General features: G+C 36.5%; 1 protein-coding gene and 1 long non-coding RNA gene across 2 annotated transcripts in view; both read right to left on the minus strand.

The window, feature by feature from the left end:
• si:ch211-127i16.2 overlaps positions 1-19,442 on the minus strand; it is a 75,110-nt gene that overhangs the window by 38,894 nt on the left and 16,774 nt on the right. Inside the window, exon 8 of the mRNA XM_021472240.3 lies at positions 18,056-18,140. Within this exon, the coding sequence (XP_021327915.1) occupies positions 18,056-18,140 (85 nt within the window). The remainder of the gene's footprint in view (positions 1-18,055; positions 18,141-19,442) is intronic.
• On the minus strand, positions 4,874-10,009 carry LOC141376350 (uncharacterized). Its single transcript, XR_012386248.1, has 2 exons — positions 7,569-10,009; positions 4,874-7,318 (listed from the first exon to the last, which is right to left on the minus strand). It is a non-coding gene; the product is annotated as an uncharacterized lncRNA (long non-coding RNA).

The raw sequence follows: 19,442 nt of genomic DNA on the forward strand, positions 1-19,442 counted from the left end.
TATATCCTTAATACTTTATATATCCTTAATATTTTCATTCTTTTTCATATGTAAATACATTTGCGTATTGCTCTACATCTTGTATTAAGCAGTGTGTAAGCGAGGCGCACAACAATCGCACTCTGCGCTGGAATTTAGACCGGCGTTGTTCTGGTCTAAAGAACAGACTATTATAGTTTCTCAACATAGCAACGCCCCAGCAATGAGCCCTTAAAACGCCTCCTTTTTAGACTAGAAGGCCAATGGGCGCACATATGAGCACAAATGCATTTGCTATTTAAACAGCGTGGCGCAAAACGTCAAAACGACTCTTGCGCCAAGCTGAAACTAGCAAACAACAATTGCGTCGCGCCTTGCACTACATTGTGCCGGGTGTATGATAGGACCCTATGGGTTTCTTTCCAATTAATTTCCCCATTACCAGTATTAAATTGTTCCGTCAGATCGATTTGCTGAACACATACAAGCCCAAGACGAAGGATTTATCACATGAACCAATCAATCACACCCAAACAAAACCAGTTATATCCAATCGAGGCATTCCCTTCTCTCACTTGACTTTCCCCCCGTTCATTCTCAATTATCCCAGTAAACTTTCAGGGCTTGAAGTGTAACTTTATCTGCTAGTGACCATGTTAGACAATGTTTCTTAACAAACATGTATCCAAACCATTGAAAGAAATGCAGTTGTTTACACACTCAAGACATGTTTTCTTACACTAACTCTTGCGATTCATTTAAGTGTTTTCTATTATATTTCAAGGCTCCAAACATCATTTTAAAAGACTCGTGTGGCAGCAAAAAGTGTGTTTTGAAACCTGACCTGCAATAAATTTTGAAATAAACAGGTTCATTTGAAATAAAAATAATAATAATACAAAGGAGCACTCAGATACTGTTGGGAAAGAAACTGTCACTAAGTCCAGCTGTAAATGTTTAGCAAATCACCCAACAGCTAATTTGAGTGGATCCAGCACTACGCAGAAAAGCATTTTAATTGGACCTAATAAATGTCTCTGTCCTGACAATGAAAAATCAACCAGGACAGGGAATGCAGCGAGGCGCTACGTGTATAATTTCGTTAAGTGACGGTAATCAGAAAAAAAGATATTTTGATTGCATTATGTTTCACGGATTGGACAATAATTGAACAAGAGGCTTTGATGAGCACATTTCCATCGAAATAACTTTCTCCTGATGTGTTAATAAAGAAATTAACACACAGCATGCTAATGTATCTTTTCTAAAGCGTGGATAACTTCCGCAATTGTTTACATGTGCGCGACAATGGCACGTCAGCTCATATGAATCCGTCTTTCTAAAAGGTTGTGATGGCAGATGGAGAAACAGATCTAATTTATCCGCAGTGACTGAGGCGTGGAGTTGCTCTCATTGATTGAGAGAGATCGCCCTGTGTCTGGCAGTCCATCATAGCTGTGTGCTGGGAAGCGACAGCGACTGTCTGCTCGCTTCAATTTGCTAGACGTTAGGAAATAGTAATGCCACGACGTCACCAATCTGACAACCGCACAGGAAGACAAAAGGCTGCGCAACTGTACAAAGAAATGAAAAGATGTTTGATTTGCTGATTTTCGGATGATTTAAGGCAGACAGTCTGTTTGAGACAGTACATTTATACTGGTACAGTATAACATCTCAGCAGTGATGGAAAGAAAAATCATTGTAGCAAGTAAGGCCTGGACGAGAGCCGTGAGATCGGTACTAGGCTGGTATCAAAAGTTAAATACCATCACCTGTGAGTGTCACCTGTCTAGAGTCTCATTAAGGAGCTTTAGAAACTTAAAAAGGAGGAGAGACAGCAATGGAAGATGAGAGAAAACCAGGCCTGGACACTTCTTGCAGGGTTCATACACATTTTTTACTACTAAAAATCCATGACTTTTCTGTGATTTTTCCAAGTAAATTTTCATGACCTAATGTTTCATGCAATGTCTACATTTATACAACAGTTCTGTCTGGTTCTCGAATCTAATTGGCTGATAGCCGTGAGATTTTTAAGTAATATCAGCACCCGTACAGCCTCTTCTGAGAATTTCTGAGAGAGTTCGTTGACGACCATTAGCCTGCCATAGTGTCGACCAAAGAGGGTTGACATTTTCTCTACACAAGATTGCGACAGAACTGCATAATAAGCCCTTACGCATAGAAGATTATAACAGTCTGATATCTAACTACATCAGATCAAATCATTATTAAACTGTTAAGCATACCTGCCAACATTCCCATTTTATCCTGGGAGCATCCTGTATTTCAGACCAATCTCCCGCAACTATCCCATTTTTTATTTCTTCCAGAAAACTCCCATAATTTCACCCAACCCCTCTTTGGTACAGGTCTGTAAACTTTAATGCTCATATTATAAAAAAACATAGCGGGGAAAACGTATAGTAAATGCACGCATGTCAGGATTGTGTGTTGTGTTGGCAGACAGAAAGAAGCAAAATCTGCATGCGTTTAGCGTTTTTCCTTATTGCAAACACAACAGCAGTCTGGTAGTGATTGCGTTGCGTGATTGCGTTGGGGTTAATTATTGTGATATCATGATTGCAAGAGAGAAATACTGTAGACTGTAACATTGTAAGAAGATATCTCTGTAAATGGTTGGCATTTCATGTCACGTTCAGCCTTATAATCTTAAAGTGTGAGCAAAATCAGCTGTTTTGTCATCACTTTAGACAGAGTCATTCAAACACTAGCTCTAAAGTGACGTTGATGAATTAGTAACGGCTTCTGCTGTTCTGACATCAGCTGCAGATGTGAATGAATGATGGAAAAAAGTAGTTCCTAATAAAAAGGGTTTTTTAGACTTTCCGTGTTTGATTTTCTTATTTATATACATGATTGTGCCGTCAAACTGTTGTATAAATGCATTATCACACTCTTAGCAGTGCGATATGGCTGTATATCAGCACTGGTGAGACACTAAGGCACTTGGCCTGGGGCCTCATGCCAACACACATCTTCCACCAGTGCTGACATACAGCCAACTCATATGCGTGGTAAAAGAAAATCAATGCATGTTCAAATTTAGTACAGCATATCGCAAAAAAACATGCAACAATCTATTTAGTTTCAGTTTATATTTATATCTATGTAAAATTGATTTTGATAATGCCTACACTGCTCTAATAATGTGAGAGTATGTGATTGGCCAAGGACAGGAAAGAATAACCTAAATTCAAGTACACAAACATCGGTTTTCCATGACTTTTACAAAACTTTGTGTTTTTTTTTTTTTTTCAAAAACTTTTAAAGGCCTGGAAAATGCCATGTCACAATTCCATGACTTTTCCAGGGTTTCCATGACCACATGAACCCTGTTCATGGTTTGCTTTTCAGTTCAGTGATAATCATAGCCCTTATTTTTTGTTTATTTTTATTATTATTTCCTTTGGTTCATCACCTCCTTTTCCCAATGGCCATCAAACCTCCTTACAATTATGTTCACTTTATTACATAAATTAGGGGCGTCACAGTGGCTCAGTGGTTAGCACTGTCACCTCACAGCAATAAGGTCACTGGTTCGAGTCCTGGCTGGGCCAGTTGGCATTTCTGTGTGGAGTCTGGCTCTGGTTCCCTACAGTCCGAAGACTTGGACTAAAGGTGAATTAAATAAACTTAAATGGCCGTAGTATATGAGTGTGAATGAGAGTGTATGGATGTTTCCTAGTACTAAGTTGCAGCTTAGTTTTAAAGTAAGTTTCATGGTTAGAATACATCAACAATTATCTAACCATAGAATACTGTTACACTCTCAGAAATAAAGGTACACTAGCTGTCACTGGGGTGGTACCTTTTCAAAAGGTACAAAATTTGTACCTAAAAGGTCCATATTAATACCTCAAGGGTACATATTATTACCTAAAAAGTACAAAAGTGTTCCTCTTAAAATTTTTAGGTACTAATATATACTTTTAAGGTACCAATATGTACCCTTTAAGTACAAACATGTATCCCTTTGAAAAGGTACCACCCCAGTGACAGCTCACGTACCTTCATTTCTGAGAGTGTAGAATACATTTGATGTATTTTCATGCTAAATCTGTGTAACCTTATGCTGGGTTCATACCAAATGCAGTGCACATTCTACTCATTGTAGTTTACTTATGGGATGTTTTTCCCCTCAAAAATGTTTTTAGTTCAATTATTTATTCTTCTTTTTTTTGTTAATTTTACTATAAATGTATAATACTTGTTTATGCAATAATCGTCAAAGCATAGAAATTCATGGAATTTGTGGTTGAAGCTAATTCTCTGCATTCGCAGTATTGTGCATTTACCATCATTTGCAACATAATTTGCTTTACTCGTTCGTTCGCGTTGATTTTGTAAATTTACTCAGGCTTTCTTAACCCTTAAACTGCCTGCTCTACCAAATGGTTAACCAGGTTTTGTTTTTAACAAAAGAAATTTAATGAATGACTGTTTTAAATAATAGTTTACACACACAGCATTGTTGATTTAAAAATGTATTTAAAAGAACAGTACAAATAAAAATGTATTTATTGTTAAATGATGTTAAACGAGAATCTGCCATTTTTATGGCATACTTAAAAAAATAAAGATGATTTACTATTAACAAATTTCAGATTTTTCATAGTATATGTATTTATTCCGGTACTTTTACCATAAACCAACATATCAACCATTTGAGTGTGTTAACTAACAACATTAGGAGTTAACAAATGCAATCCAAAAATGTATTTAAAGGGTTAATGGTCTTCATGCATGAGAACTTTCCTTTTTTTTTTTTATAAATGTTCAACAGCCAGTTCACCTGCATCACTAAGCATTCTTCTTCCATTGTCTGTATTGGCTTTTGTGTAAACTTTTGCCTGAATCTACTGACCTCTGATTTTGGATTGCACCATTGAATTATTATTATTTTTTTTTTGCTGGTCTGGACTGCTTATTTCTGTGTTTGACCTTTTGCCTGAATATCTGCTGCCTCTTGTACACCCCTTGGTTTTGACTCCTGGTTGGACCGCTTTCTATATTGTTTTTGACCTGTGAAAAATGCTAACACATTTTTTGATTTAAAATGGCTATTTTAGTAAAACCCCTGCATGTGGATTTTACTTCGGCTTCTGCCTCAGCCTTACAGTTGCTGTTTATTTTCAATCAACATTCAAATAAAAATTACATGCATTCATCAACTGTACATTTATATTCCAACCCTTTTTCACTTGAAATAACACTTGACTCAATGAGTCATGACAATAATCAGACCTAGTCATGTCACCATGTTGTTGCTTTTGTTATGTTAACTTATTATACCAGATTTAACTAAATATTTAAGTCAGTTTAATGCATTTTAGGTAGGAGAATTTATCTCAAATGTAAGGCAGCAAATTATTTCTTACAGACGCCACCGCGTCACCCTGTTTTCAAGACAGATGTACTTAAGTAATGCTGTTAGACATCACTAACAGGTTAAGTAAAATAAAATGACTATAAACACTAATAAACTGCAAACACTTAGGTAAATGTTGTGTAAAATTAAATTTCTCTGGTGAACTAACAAGCTGAAGAAACTGTGGAGACTTTCCTGAGGCGAATGTTATGTAATGCTGACTGTAAAGCTTGTTTATTGATGTCTTGCTGAGTGATTACTTGAGAGAAGTGATCCTCATTCATGTTTATTTTCTGCTATAATTACTAGTAAAGAAGGAATGATCCACTGCCATGTGAACTGAGGCAGCTATACACCGAATTATGTTCCACATTAAAAATGTCAAAACAGCATTTTACTGTTCAGATTTCTAAAATTAAATTGTCATTGTTTAAAAAGATGAGATACATTTTGTTAGACAGTTGCTGTTTTTTTTTAAATTATCAAAATAAAATTCTTAACACCATGAGGCTTTTATGACATGTTTAGCAAATAAATATATAAATAAATAGTTCAAACTTGAATAAATACCTATAAGAACTAGATATAATGGAGCAGGAACCTAAAGATGTGAAATGTCCACATCTAATTTGCACAGATGGTGAATCACATAGACTACAAGTGGTATAATGTAGTCTACAAATGCACAGTTGGAATCACAATTTTTCATGGTTAAAAAAGTCATGACTTGTTTGAATTAGGTATTTAGATTCATATGTGCTGAATGGTGACAGTTTATGGGAAAATATTGGAGTGTTTGCTATTTTATTAAAGATAACAGAGTGGCAAACTCTTTAATAGTGTTTTCAGCACTGTCAAAAAATAAGCCATATTGGCTGATGAATATAAAATGTTAAATATCAGCTAGTGTGTACACATTATACAGGCTAGATTGCAGTAATATGCTGCATCCTCCTTAGGATTCTCCCATAGTTCAACATTCAATACCGCTATCATCCAGTTTAAATAATTTCCCATATTTTACCTGTATTTTTTATTTGTTCTATGAAAGGTGGCAGCAACATCACAGAGCCGATCCTCCCTATACTGTATGTGTAATTCTGCCGAACCACCAGGGTGCACCCTTGCTCTCTAAAAGTGATATATTTTATACAGTCATTGGTGCACACAGATTTCTAATTTTCAGTATGCAAAATCACTATGTTTAAGATCTGGTTTCGTTAAAAATCTGTGATATTCATTGACCAGACAAAGAAACACTGAATTAAATTCCATTGTTCTGTGCCATGTATTTAAAATGATCTTGTATCTTGTTATATGCTTGAACAACTAAATGAATGCTATTTAACTGATTATGTTTAATTACATTAAAATATCAATGCTGTAATAAGAACCTTCTATAGTCACATTACTTTTAATTTAAAGTTTATCAGTGGCTGAAAAACACTTGTTGTGCATAAATCCCATTATATTTTGTTTTGAAAGCACTTTGAAATGTATATAAATGTAGGTGCATTCCCTTTCTTTCATTAAAGCCATGCACCATCACTCTTTCTATGAATAAGTCAATGCATGTAACAGTGAGTGACTGTTGGACACACTTCATAGCATAGCGATAAAGAGACGCTGTTCCCAGAGTGGATCCTGTACATGCAATTTGAAGAACAATGACAGTGGATACTTTAGCATTTGGATGTGTGTTTAAACACATGAATACACACAATAGTATGCAGACATGTCTGTCTTGGCATGTTTCATTAAAAAATAATGATAATCTTAAATGAGTATTATATACACAGTCAGGAAAACATTTGAATGCTTGTCATTATAGATCTGTGCATTCACTCTTAAAGTGACACCTCTGTTATTTGATGTTCATTCATTCATTCATTTTCTCTTCGGCTTAGTCCCTTTATTAATCTGGCGTCGCCACAGTGGAATGAACTGCCAACTTATCCAACATAAGTTTTATGTACAGGTGAATTGGGTAGGCTAAATTGTCCGTAGTGTATGAGTGTTTGTGGATTTTTCCCAGAGATGGGTTGCGGCTGGAAGGGAATCCGCTGCGTAAAAACATGCTGGTAAAGGTGGCGGTTCATTCCGCTGTGGCGACCCCAGATTAATAAAGGGACTAAGCCAACAAGAAAATTAAATGAATAAAAACTTTCAAAACACCCCAATAGACTGATTTCACGCGGCCGCCATTTTTAAGAAACACGGAAGTATCATTGGGAGTTACATAGAAACATTGTGTACCTGGCTGTATATCTTATCAGTGAAGAGAAAGTGACACAAATGTATAATTTCACCGCCTTCCGACTGACCCGAAGGTCTGTTCTGAATGAATGGTGAAAATAAAAAGGATATCAGAGCTCATTTTCTGCTAAGTTAAGGGAAATGGCACTGGTTAGCTAACGTTTTCTTTCCCAAACACACGTTTAGAAGCCATTTGTCAAACTCAAGTTAATGAACAGATTCTTTTTCTATATTAGACTTGTCACGATACTTAATTAAAAGAAAACCGTCAATTTCCTGCTAACATTTAAGGTACTGTTGATTGCTTTCTTAAAACCAATGATTTGCAATTGTGTTCACATGCTCAACAGAAATGACTGTGAGTGGCCAAGTAGGTCATCAGTTCACCCTCCGCCATTTACCAAGTACAAACACAGACGAGTGATCTGCTTGATGACTCGACTGATCTTCACAGCTGCTTCACGCTCCAGTGTCCATGTATCTTTGTTTGCACTGAGTGAAAAGAGGTCTGATGAGCACTGGTAAATACTATGGTAAATCAGCTGTTTATAAACGCACTTAGCGGCGCTTGAATGTTAGTAGAAAATAGACAATTTTAAAATTTCAGTACCAGGACAACACTAATACGTGTGCTGCAGAGGACTGCAGTGTTTTATCGCTCAGCGGGTTACATAGGCTGAAGCAGAAAAGCGTCTTCACAGTGTTTAACTGGTGCCATGAACTGAAGCGTAGGAGGACACTTGAGCATATTACTCTTAAAGAGATTGTGCAGTTATTTAATGCTAAATTGCTTTTAAATGTTTAAATTAAACTTACTGAATGATATTAAAGTGATGTTTACACCATTTCTCCATTTTGAAATCTCTGCAACAGCTAGAGGCTTGTAGTCCACAGCATGTCACTGCAATGTTTACAGTGCTGGTCCTTCTGTGTACTTCCCACCGCAGCCTCGCTTTGGTTCTTTAAAATGGCGGCCGCATGAAATACGTGTTTATGACTGTGGACACACTATACCTACACCTGTCCAAACAGCTTACAAATTATGATGTTCATCATAGGTGCTCTTTAAATCAGAATGTATAAAAAGTCAATAAGATTTGACAGCTTGATTCAATTTCTTTGTCTTCTATCATTTGTAATTTACTTTTTTCTTACAGTGGGGTAATTTTGGGATTTGGCGAGGAGTTATTTAGTGCAGGTATGTTAACAAATGGGAGTATACTTACCCGTACTTGAATTATTAAATGAAAGCAGCATTCAGCATGTATTATCTGGAGATGTTTGTCTTTACCTGCTATGCATAATTCTTTCAGTGAACCAGGTGCTAAAACATCACAATAATGCAAATAAACACTACACACTCGCTATGTGGCTGCAGCTCATGCTTTAGTGAATTCCCTGGATATTTCACAACCCTTATTCTAGCTCTTCTGTCAGTCTGGCACTGTCTCTCTCTCTCGCCTTCAGGTTTTTCGTTTTTTAGTCTTTGTGTTGTCTATATTCCCCCTCACTCCTTGGCATCCCTGTCACCTCTGTTATCCAAGTAGCCGTGAGTGGCGGAACAGACAGTTATAGCATAACCTCAGGCTAATGGACCACAGGTGCTCACATTTCTGTAGGATTCCCCCACCAGCCAGGAGCCTTGGGGAAAACTGTGCTTATAAAAAGCCCATCACAGATTCAAACTGCTGCTCCACACTACAAATCCTAGACACCGTGAGTTGAAATCCAAGCCTGCTTGTTTTCAGTTTGGCTTTATTATGAATTAACTAAACAAATTATGAAAAAATAGTGTAATGTATTACAATATATTTATCTATAAAGCATCAATATATTTTGTTTCCAGAAAATTCAAATTATTATGTACAAAGTTAACATTATTTAAATATGTTAACTTTGTACTCATTCTTTGTACACATTCTGGAAGGCTTTCCGTCCTATCACATTCTCTCTAGAATGATAACTTCCCTCTTCAATACCATTTGTAACTTAGCAACTATCTATTGTACAGCTACAATTCTTCACTCGATAAGTAAATTAGAGAAAAGTTTGAACTACATTTACTTTTCATTAAGCTGAATTACACAAGGTGTTGTGGTGGCCCAGTGGGTAGCACGATCGCCTCACAGCAAGAAGGTCGCTGGTCAAGCCTCTGCTGTGTCTGTGCTTTGGTTTCCCAAAGACATGTGGTACAGGTGAATTGAGTATTCTAAAATTGCCAGTAGTGTTTGTGTGTGAATGGGTGTGTATGGATGTTTTCCAGTGATGGGTTGCAGCTGGAAGGGTATGCGCTGTGTAAAACATATGCTGGATAAGTTGGTGGTTCATTTTGCTGTGGCGAAAATTAATGAATGAAAGTTTCAGTCAATGAATTAATTCATATTAATTTTTCAATCTAATTGTGACTTTCTATCTCAAATTCTGAATTTCGATATTTTGCAACTGCTAAAGTCAGATCTGTAAACAAATTTGCAATTCTGACTTTCATACATACAATCATTCATGCATGAATATGACTTATCTACAATTATTGCACATGTGCAGCAGTTTATGATTCTGGTTGCTAACCAGATCAAGGCCCCTTCTCCTTGGCCCTTGAAACAGAGTGTAAGGGGAAAGGGCTTCAAAATTTACCCCTTAGAAATGGGACACCATTACAGCACCTGCACACATCAACATATGTCATCGCGATCTCTTGTTTTATATGACATTGATGATCGTGACTGCTGTATTTACACTGTGGCCATATTTATCTAAACACTCAAAAACAACATTAACATTAAAGCAGACACTGTAAAAATGGTCATTCCCAGCCAATGAACTATTCTGACAGGGTACTCAAGTGTCATCAAATGACAGATGTGAAAGTATGTTGTTGGACTGCTATGAAGGAGTTATTACTATGGATTATAGATAGTGAAATTTAGAGCTTTTTATTAAAGCATTTACTTTTAAAGCATGACAGTAAAACACAAACACGAGAGTACAACAACACATGAAGACGATAAAAACAGCTGGTAAGTTAACGTTAAGTTAGTTAGGAGCAGTGCAAAAAATTATAAATATATAATAAATGATGAACAATACATTTGACTTGACTTGTTTAGAAAGCTAAAAAGGGGAAAAAAGCATGAAGCTATCATTAGAAAGCAATACTGTGGTTAAATATTTCTGGCAGATAACAGTGCAATACTTGTTTTATTCTTTATTTGTGTTTAAGGACTGGATATCTGTAAACAATTTTGCACAGAATATATATTCGAATATTGCAAAAAAAAAAGGACATTGTGATGTTTTAAATATAGAATAGTGTTGGAGATTTACCTACCCTTTAATGTTCTCATATTTATGAAAAATATTTGTAAAAGATGTGATAGTCTCATTAAAAAAATCAATACGTTTAATTTTAATCTTTTTTTGTACATATAGCTTAATATAGGCTATATTTGTATTTATTTGATATTTTTCCATTTCAAGATTTGGATATTTGTGAGCACCAATTCTTAAAGAAAATAGATTCTGATACGGTTAAACATTACATTGTTAAATAAATCTTCACTGTGAAGTACTGAATTGGAAGTTACATTATTTTATTCTATTCAGGTTGCAGCTGGAAGGGCATTCACTGCGTTAAACGTGCTGGATAAGTTGGCGGTTCATTCTGCTGTGGCAACCCCGGATTAATAAAGGGACTGAGCCTAAAAAGAAAATGAATGAATAAATGTTTATAGTCAGTCATGAACAGAAGTGGGTTGGTCTAAGTCTTAAAACCTCAGGGCTGAAAAGGAGTTCCACTCCGGACCTGCAAATGGCTAAGGTGTAGAATTGTAATTGGGCCTAAGTGTTAACATGTCCTCTCAAACTCATTAAAGAAGGTCTACAACACCCCTTTTACCAAATTTCATTCTGACCTATTACGGGTATGTGAGGACTTCAGTCTAATCAAATCTGATTACTAACAGATTTCGATGTCAACTTAGCCAGTTCGTCCAGTCCATTGCTCAAAATTCAACAGGAATTATGTCAACAACTTTTGATATATAGCATCTTTAAACTAGGACCTTTTCATCTTTTTTCTCCAAAAGGATTCTGCAATTGTGCATTAAAGTACTATACATTTATGAAAATGTCACAAAATGCCATTTTCCTCCCTTGATCTCTTGTTCCCCATTCACAATCGCCATTCTCCATTCATTTATTAAATGGCAAAGAAATACCAGCAATTTGGTAATTAAAGGTTTTCATGTAAATCCCATTCTTTTTAAATGTTTTCCCAAAGCATCATGAAAACAAGAAAGAATCCGGCACTCTAAAACCCAATAAAACACTTACAAAAATAGGTCATGGCAGTCAAACGGATGCTAATGTTTTGCTACCCTTTTTTCATACAGTATAAACAAACCTCTAAGGGAAACTCTGAGTGCCGTGGTGTATGTGTGTGTGTGAGGTTTTTGCACCCCCCCCCCTTCCCCCATCACTGGAGACGCTCCTTTATCAAAGCCGAGTCGATGGGAGGCCGGACGGGCACCGTTTTCTCTGCCAGTCAGCTCAAATTGCATGCAGCTGCAGCGCCAGCTTAGTCAGGTACAGCGTTTTGGAAGAAGACTGGGGGAGTTAAATATAGCAGCAACCAACCAGTTATGCTTCGACACACCACAAACCCACCTAAGGAATGCATCCAAAACCCGAACACCAAGACAAAAGCACATGCATCCCACAACCTGACTAATCGCGGGCATATTGTAGGCTTGGTGCGGCGAAAACATGAATACTGCATGTGTTTGTACAGCTACATGAGCACCCACGCACAATTCCTCCAAACACGCACGCACACACACACACATTATTTTTCATGGTTGCCCACGCACACCCACATTTCTTATTCTGTCCTGTGCCCGACTGACAGAGAAATCAAGAAATGTTGTGTGTGGTTTTTAACACGCGTGTTTCAAGGGACTACAATTGCCAGAAGACACCCGTCCCACTTGACTTTTGAAGTACAGTAAATAAACATTGACTGTAAATTTAAGGCTCATTTGTATTTTTTTGTGGATTTATGATTTAAAAGTGTATTAAAAAAAAACTGACTTCAAATAAAGGCATAAATGAATAAATGTTTAAATAATATTTTATAAATGTAATCACATTAACATGTAACTCCTTTTTTAATTCTTGGATTCATATAAGTGATTCTCATTTAAAATATCTTTCACACAAACACACAGAACATGCAGATTTCATACTTGTATAACAGTCTTTCTGGCTTTCATGTTCACATACGCTACTCCATGTTGTACTGTAACATGATTAAAAGTGCAGCCGTTCCTTTTGATTTATACAATCCATGCAATGAATACTTTAGGTGAACTGTTCCCTTGAATATTTAATAATGCATTTTATATGGAAGCTCCATATTGAACAGAAGTATATCTTCTATCAGCTTGAATTGCAAACTGAAGCACAATAAAGTATTATCAAGTCCAGCAGTTCATTAATCATTGAAATGGAGGTGGAGGAGGAGAGACTTCACTCATTATAAAAGATAAATGAACACGAGGTTAAAACACTGGTCTCCATCAGTCCGGATGACAACACGACACGCGTTGGGACACAAGAACATTGAGAGTGAGATGAGATTATAGGCACTGGAAAATCAGTAAAGGTGTTCCGTTCCTTAAGTAGAACAGTTTTCACTGTCAGCATTTTTTTTTTTTTTTTTTTTTGCAGCATAAGGCAAGTCATTGGACAACAGCGGTGTATAGTGAATAGAGATGGGTTGTGGCTGGAAGGGCATTCGCTGCGTAAACACACACACACACACACACACACACACACACACACACACACACACACACATATATATATATATATATATATATATATATATATATATATATATATATATATATATTCACTGTCCACTTTATTAGGTACACCTTTCTAGTACCAGGTTGGACCCAGTTTTGCCTCCAGAACTGCCTTACAGCCAAACTCTTGTTCCACCACATCCCACAGGTGCTCTGTTGGACTGAGTTCTGGTAACTGTGGAGGCCATTTGGGTACAGTGAACTCATTGTCATGTTCAAGAAATCAGATTTGCGCTTTACGACCTGGCATGTTATCGTGCTGAAAGATGGGAAGATGGGAATACTGTGGTCATAAAAGAATGGACATGGTCAGCAACAATACTCCGGTAGGCTGTGGCATTGACACATTGCTCAATAAGTACTAATGGGCCCAAAGTATGTCAAGAAAATATCCCCACACCAATACACCACCACCACCAGCCTGAACCATTGATATATGGCAGGATGGATCCATGCTTTCATGTTGTTGTTGCTAAATTCTGACCTTACCATTTGAAAGTGGCCATTCTCCTCTGAGCTCTGGCATTAAAAAGCACCCACAGAACTGCTGCTCACTGGATATTTTATCTATTTGTACAATTCTCTGTAAACCCTTGAGATTGTTGTGCGTGAAAATCCCGGTAGATAAGCAGTTTCTGAAATACTGACCAGCCCGTCTAGTAAAAACAGCCATGCCACATTCAAAGTCACTTAAATCACGTTTTCCCTATTCTAATCCTCGGTTTGAACTGCAGCAGATCGTCTTGACCATGTCTACATGCCTAAATGCATTGAGTTTCTGCCATGTGATTGGTTGATAAGAAATTTGCGTTACCGAGCAGCTGGACAAGTGTACCTAATAAAGTGGCCTGTGAATGTGCATATGATAGATGGATGGATGGATGGATGGATGGATGGATGGATGGATGGATGGATGGATGGATGGATGACTGGATGGATGGATATATGGGTGGATGGATGGATGGTGATGTGTTCAATACTTATTTTCCCCGCTGTAGCTGTGTGTACTCAACAAACATCTTAAATAATACACCATTTCCAGGAAAACTTTACAGTTTTGTATCTCCAACAGCAGAAAAAGTGCCAGAGGCTTGACTAAAAGTCGGGCCGCCTTCATCATTTAATCGCTGAATGCATTTTGGACGGCTGTCTGATCTCAACAGTGTCTTCAGTTTTTAAGAGTCTCCGTCACCTGTCAGCTTGCCATCTGTGAGCTCTGATTTAGCGCCAGCAGGACGATGGCGGTTAGGGCACTCTGTGTAATTCAGAGCTGTCCTTAGATCTGTCACATTAAACGTGTCCTCGCCAGACTCCACACAACAGTCTGTTTAACAAAAAGTGGCAGCCAAACTTGCATCTAGGATGGCGGAGCTCCAGGAGGAAGCATGAGATTGACGGCTGTTTCAGGGTCAGTGCAACAGACTGTTTTAAATGAACCATGTGATTCGCATACTGTAGGGTGTGCTCGAAAGATGCACTCCAGTGTAGCGGTGCTAATTTTGAAAGCAGATCTTGATTTGGTTTTAGTCTTACTCTTTGAATATATTTAGTTTATCATATTTTAGTCTTCTAAAAATCATTGTAGTTTTGGTTGACTACACTTTTAGTTCGATTTTAAATCTACTCTACATTTACACTGTAAAAAGTAATCACTCAATCTACTTGAAGCATGCTTGTAAACTTTACAAATTTTGGCAAACTTGGTGAACTTTAACATGGATCCAGTAGATAAACTAAACAACTTTGGTAAACAGTTCTGAAGTTCATCAAGTTAGTTCGACTAAAGGTTGGAGCCGTCTAATAGCACAAATTGGTCAGCAGGTGGAGTATGATCTGCACATGGCATAGTTTCAACAAAATACTGGAAATACTCCTCAGAGATTTTGGTCCATATGGACATGATAGCATCACATGAAGCATGAAGCGAAACTCTCGGTCCACTACATCACAAAGGTGCTCTATTGGATTGAGATCTGGTGACTGTGGAGACCATTTTTGTACAGTGAACTCACTGTCATGTTCAAGATAACAGTCTAAGATAATTCGTGCTTTAGACAGACAGACAGACAGACAGACAGAGAGAGAGACATACATACAGACAGACAGATAAAGGTTGAATGTAATGACAAGCACAAAACCTGAAAACTGAAAACTTTTCTAAAACATCTAGTTTCTAAAACATTTCCACTAGTGATTTAGTATTTCTTTATATATATATTTTACTAATGCTGCTCAAATTCATCATTAATATACTGACACAGAAACATATATTTTGTACTTATGTAAATTATAAAACTATGATTAAGTTTGATGTCTCCATTCATATTCACAGAAGCAGCAAAGGTTTATTTATTTATTGATTGTGGATTTTACCCATTAGTGAATCAATAAAATAAACAATCAACACCTTTGAAAAAACTGTGTAGCATAGAATTCAAAGAATGCATTCATAGAATATGAGTAAAAGCCGGTCTCTGCATACGGTCTCAGCATTAAGCTTTTAAATGGTAAAAGTCAGTTTAATCATCTCAAATAACATTGCTTTGGATTCATATAGGGCTGCTTGATATTAGAAAAATCCGACATTGCGATATTTTGTATTTTTGTGATATATAATTGCGATTATAATACAATTTTATCAGATGAATTGAATAGCTATTTTGGAAACAATTTTATAATTTTCAATGGATTGGTATGATTTTGAAAGGGAACAAATCATGAATGAAATGTACAGTAGTATGTAAATATAAGATAAATAAACAGTGCTTTATGGTTTTCAGGGTGTAGTCAAATTGTATTCAGATACAGAAATTGAAAAAAGCCCAACTTAAAATAATATTGCAAAGACTTTACTGTTCAAACAGTTTAATGAAATTATCTTCGATTAAATATTGTGTCTGAATGCTCTTCAGTGTTTAATGGCAAATGCAAGCTCTACACATCTAGTTTTACGCTGTATTAATGTTTTTAAGTAAGATTTATTAACAAAATATATCACAGAAGCCTGGTATTTAATAAAGAATTTTTTTAAAAAGAAGAAAAAAAAGAAAAAAGAAGAAAAGAAACAAATTTAATAAAGAAGTTCTTGATGAAACTTGGAATGAATGTCTAGAAAAGATGCATGATTGTTCAATAAATGCGACATTCATTCATTCATACATACATTCATTTTTTTTTGGTTCAGTCCCTTTATTAATCTAGGGTCACCTCAGCGGAATGAACCACCAACTTATCCAGCACATGTTTTACGCAGCTGATGCCTTTCCACCTGCAACCCATCCCTGAGAAACATCCATACACATTCATTTACACTCATATACTACGGACCATTTAGCCTACCCAATTCACCTGTACTGCATGTCTATGGACAGTGGGGGAAACCGGAGCACCTGGAGGAAACCCACAGGGATGCAAGGAGAACAGGCAAACTGCACACAGAAATGCCAACTGACCCAGCCAAAGCTCAAACCAGCAACCTTCTTGCTGTCAGGCGACACCACTACCACTGTGTCGACACCCGAGAGACAGGATAACACAATTTAAAGTAATTCATAGGAAGTATGATTCGAAAACTAAACAAAGTAAAATATTGAATTCTATTTCCCCTATCTGGAACAGATGTAAAGTAGAACCATATGTTTTGGTTTTGTCCTAAACCAGGGGTGTCCAAGCTCGGTCCTGGAGGACCTGTGTCCTGCATATTTTAGTTTCAACCCCAATTAAACTCACCTTAACCAGCTAATCAAGTTCTTTCAAGGTTTACTAGCTTCCAGACAGGTGTGTTAAGGGAAGTTGGAGCTAAACTATGCAGGGCACCGGCCCTCCAGGACCGAGTTTGGATACTCCTGTCCTAAACTCTTTAATTTCTGGAATTATATCTATGATTACTTTGACCATTGTCTTGCAATTCTTGGATATTCTGACATTAGACCGTTTTCCAAAATCCCAGAAATATCCCCATTTGATAGGCCTAACTCTTGCGGAAAAAAAGGATACTTTTAAACTGGAAAACTTCTGATCCTCCATATTTCAAAGAGTGGATGGGTGAAATGTAACAAGTCATTCAGCTGGAGAGGATACACTCCTCGGAACTAAAACCTCAACACTAATTTCAAACTGTATGGCAACCTTTTCCAAATTCCCTCAAAACTGGTTAGTACTATGTCAATGATTTGTTGGAACAAATAATCATACTCTGATAATAACATTTTAAATTATAATTGATTTGATTGGTAAATAAATACCCCCATTTGTTTGTTATTAATTCACTTAAATTAATTTATTTTTATTTTCTGACTTATCGCTAGGGTAGCTATGTTTATACCAGTGTATTTCTCTAGTACCTTTTTTTGTATTTAAAAGAGAAAAAAGCTTCAATAAAATGTATAAAAATAAAGCCCAGAACAGTTTTAAAACTGAAAAAAATTAAAAGAATTGAATTCGACATGATTGAATAGAATTTGAGAAAGAATTAAACATTTCATAGGGTCCAACAGCTTAGGTAAGAAGTCATGGCACAGCCATGAATCTATTTTTTTTTTTTTGTATGTACACTAACCTGCTAAGTGAGAAGGACACGCAACAATGACAGCTTTACAAGAGACCGTGCCTGCAGATGTCGTAACTTTTATGTTCTCTGAATCCTGTAAGAGAAAAGTATATTAGAATTGATTAAAAAAATTGAAACCCAACACAGATCGCTATTGTGAGGTTTCAGCTACCTGAAATGCCAAGGACAATAACACAATGACATGCTGTGGACAAAACACGTAGACTACGATATAACACAACTGTTACATGAACTTTATTGGTCCTTGCATGGGGGGTAATTTATTAAAGTTTAGGTTTAAGATGAGGAAGACATTCCGCACATATATCCAGGATTTAGTGAAAAAGAAGGCATGCTCATATTCAGAACATAATGAATACATTTTTAATCAAATCTATGATAGGTATGTCTCTTCAGTGAAAGTTATGTCAAGACAATTCACCTTTCGTTTATTTATAAAGCACACCATATAAATTTTTTTTCCAAGGCAGCCTCTCTATAATAATCAATATAACCATCATCAAATATGAAACAGATTCCTCTCTAAAGCAGCTCCTAACATACGCTAATGCCATTAATTAGTTCAATATTAGTTGGTTCAAATCGGTTCAAAGCTCTACAAAAGACAACAGTGTTGTTATTCACTAAAAAAAATGTTTCAATCTTTATTAGTAATATTTTTAGATTATCAATTTCTCAAAGCTTTCGCAAATAATCCTCACTGCTGACCAGATATAAATGAATACATGATGTTACAGTATGTACTGCACGACCTCCAAAGGCACTATAGAAAAATGTGTAACTTTGCATAGATTCCTTTAATAGATAACTATTATCAATGGAGACTGACTACTAAATAGCTACTAAATAATCACCAGGAGGTTCAGAAATGTTAAAAGTGCCGTAGGTGATCTGCCAAAATGCTAACTGTTAGCATGATAGCTTTGAAAATACAATCCCTTCCGTCCAAAGCCATGCCTCCTGAAATCACGAACGTGCACCATAAAGATAGCAGTTAGAAAACTTTATAGTACTTTATGTTACTTCAATTCTGAACAAGAAACTATATTATATCTAGCACATTTTCAGTTGTGTAGCAAGCAAAACTTGTCATATGTGCAATTTTTCATGCATGCAAGGATTGCTGGTCTTACTTTCTCACAAGCCTTGTCCTAAATCCACTATGCAGTGGTTGGCTGGTGGCCTGCCGGAATTACACTTATTACTAAGCCATACTTACAAGCATAGTAAACAATATCAGGAGGGCATTACAGGTTGTCATTGTTGAAAAATGAACCAATGTAATGTGGATAAAAAACCAAGTTCACCACCTCAGTAAAGCAGGCTAGGCAGAATAGTGCTATTTACTTATAAACTATACAAATCTAGATTGCAT

The sequence above is a fragment of the Danio rerio genome, chromosome 10, assembly GCF_049306965.1.
Source record: "Danio rerio strain Tuebingen ecotype United States chromosome 10, GRCz12tu, whole genome shotgun sequence".
Taxonomy (NCBI): Eukaryota; Metazoa; Chordata; class Actinopteri; order Cypriniformes; family Danionidae; genus Danio; species Danio rerio.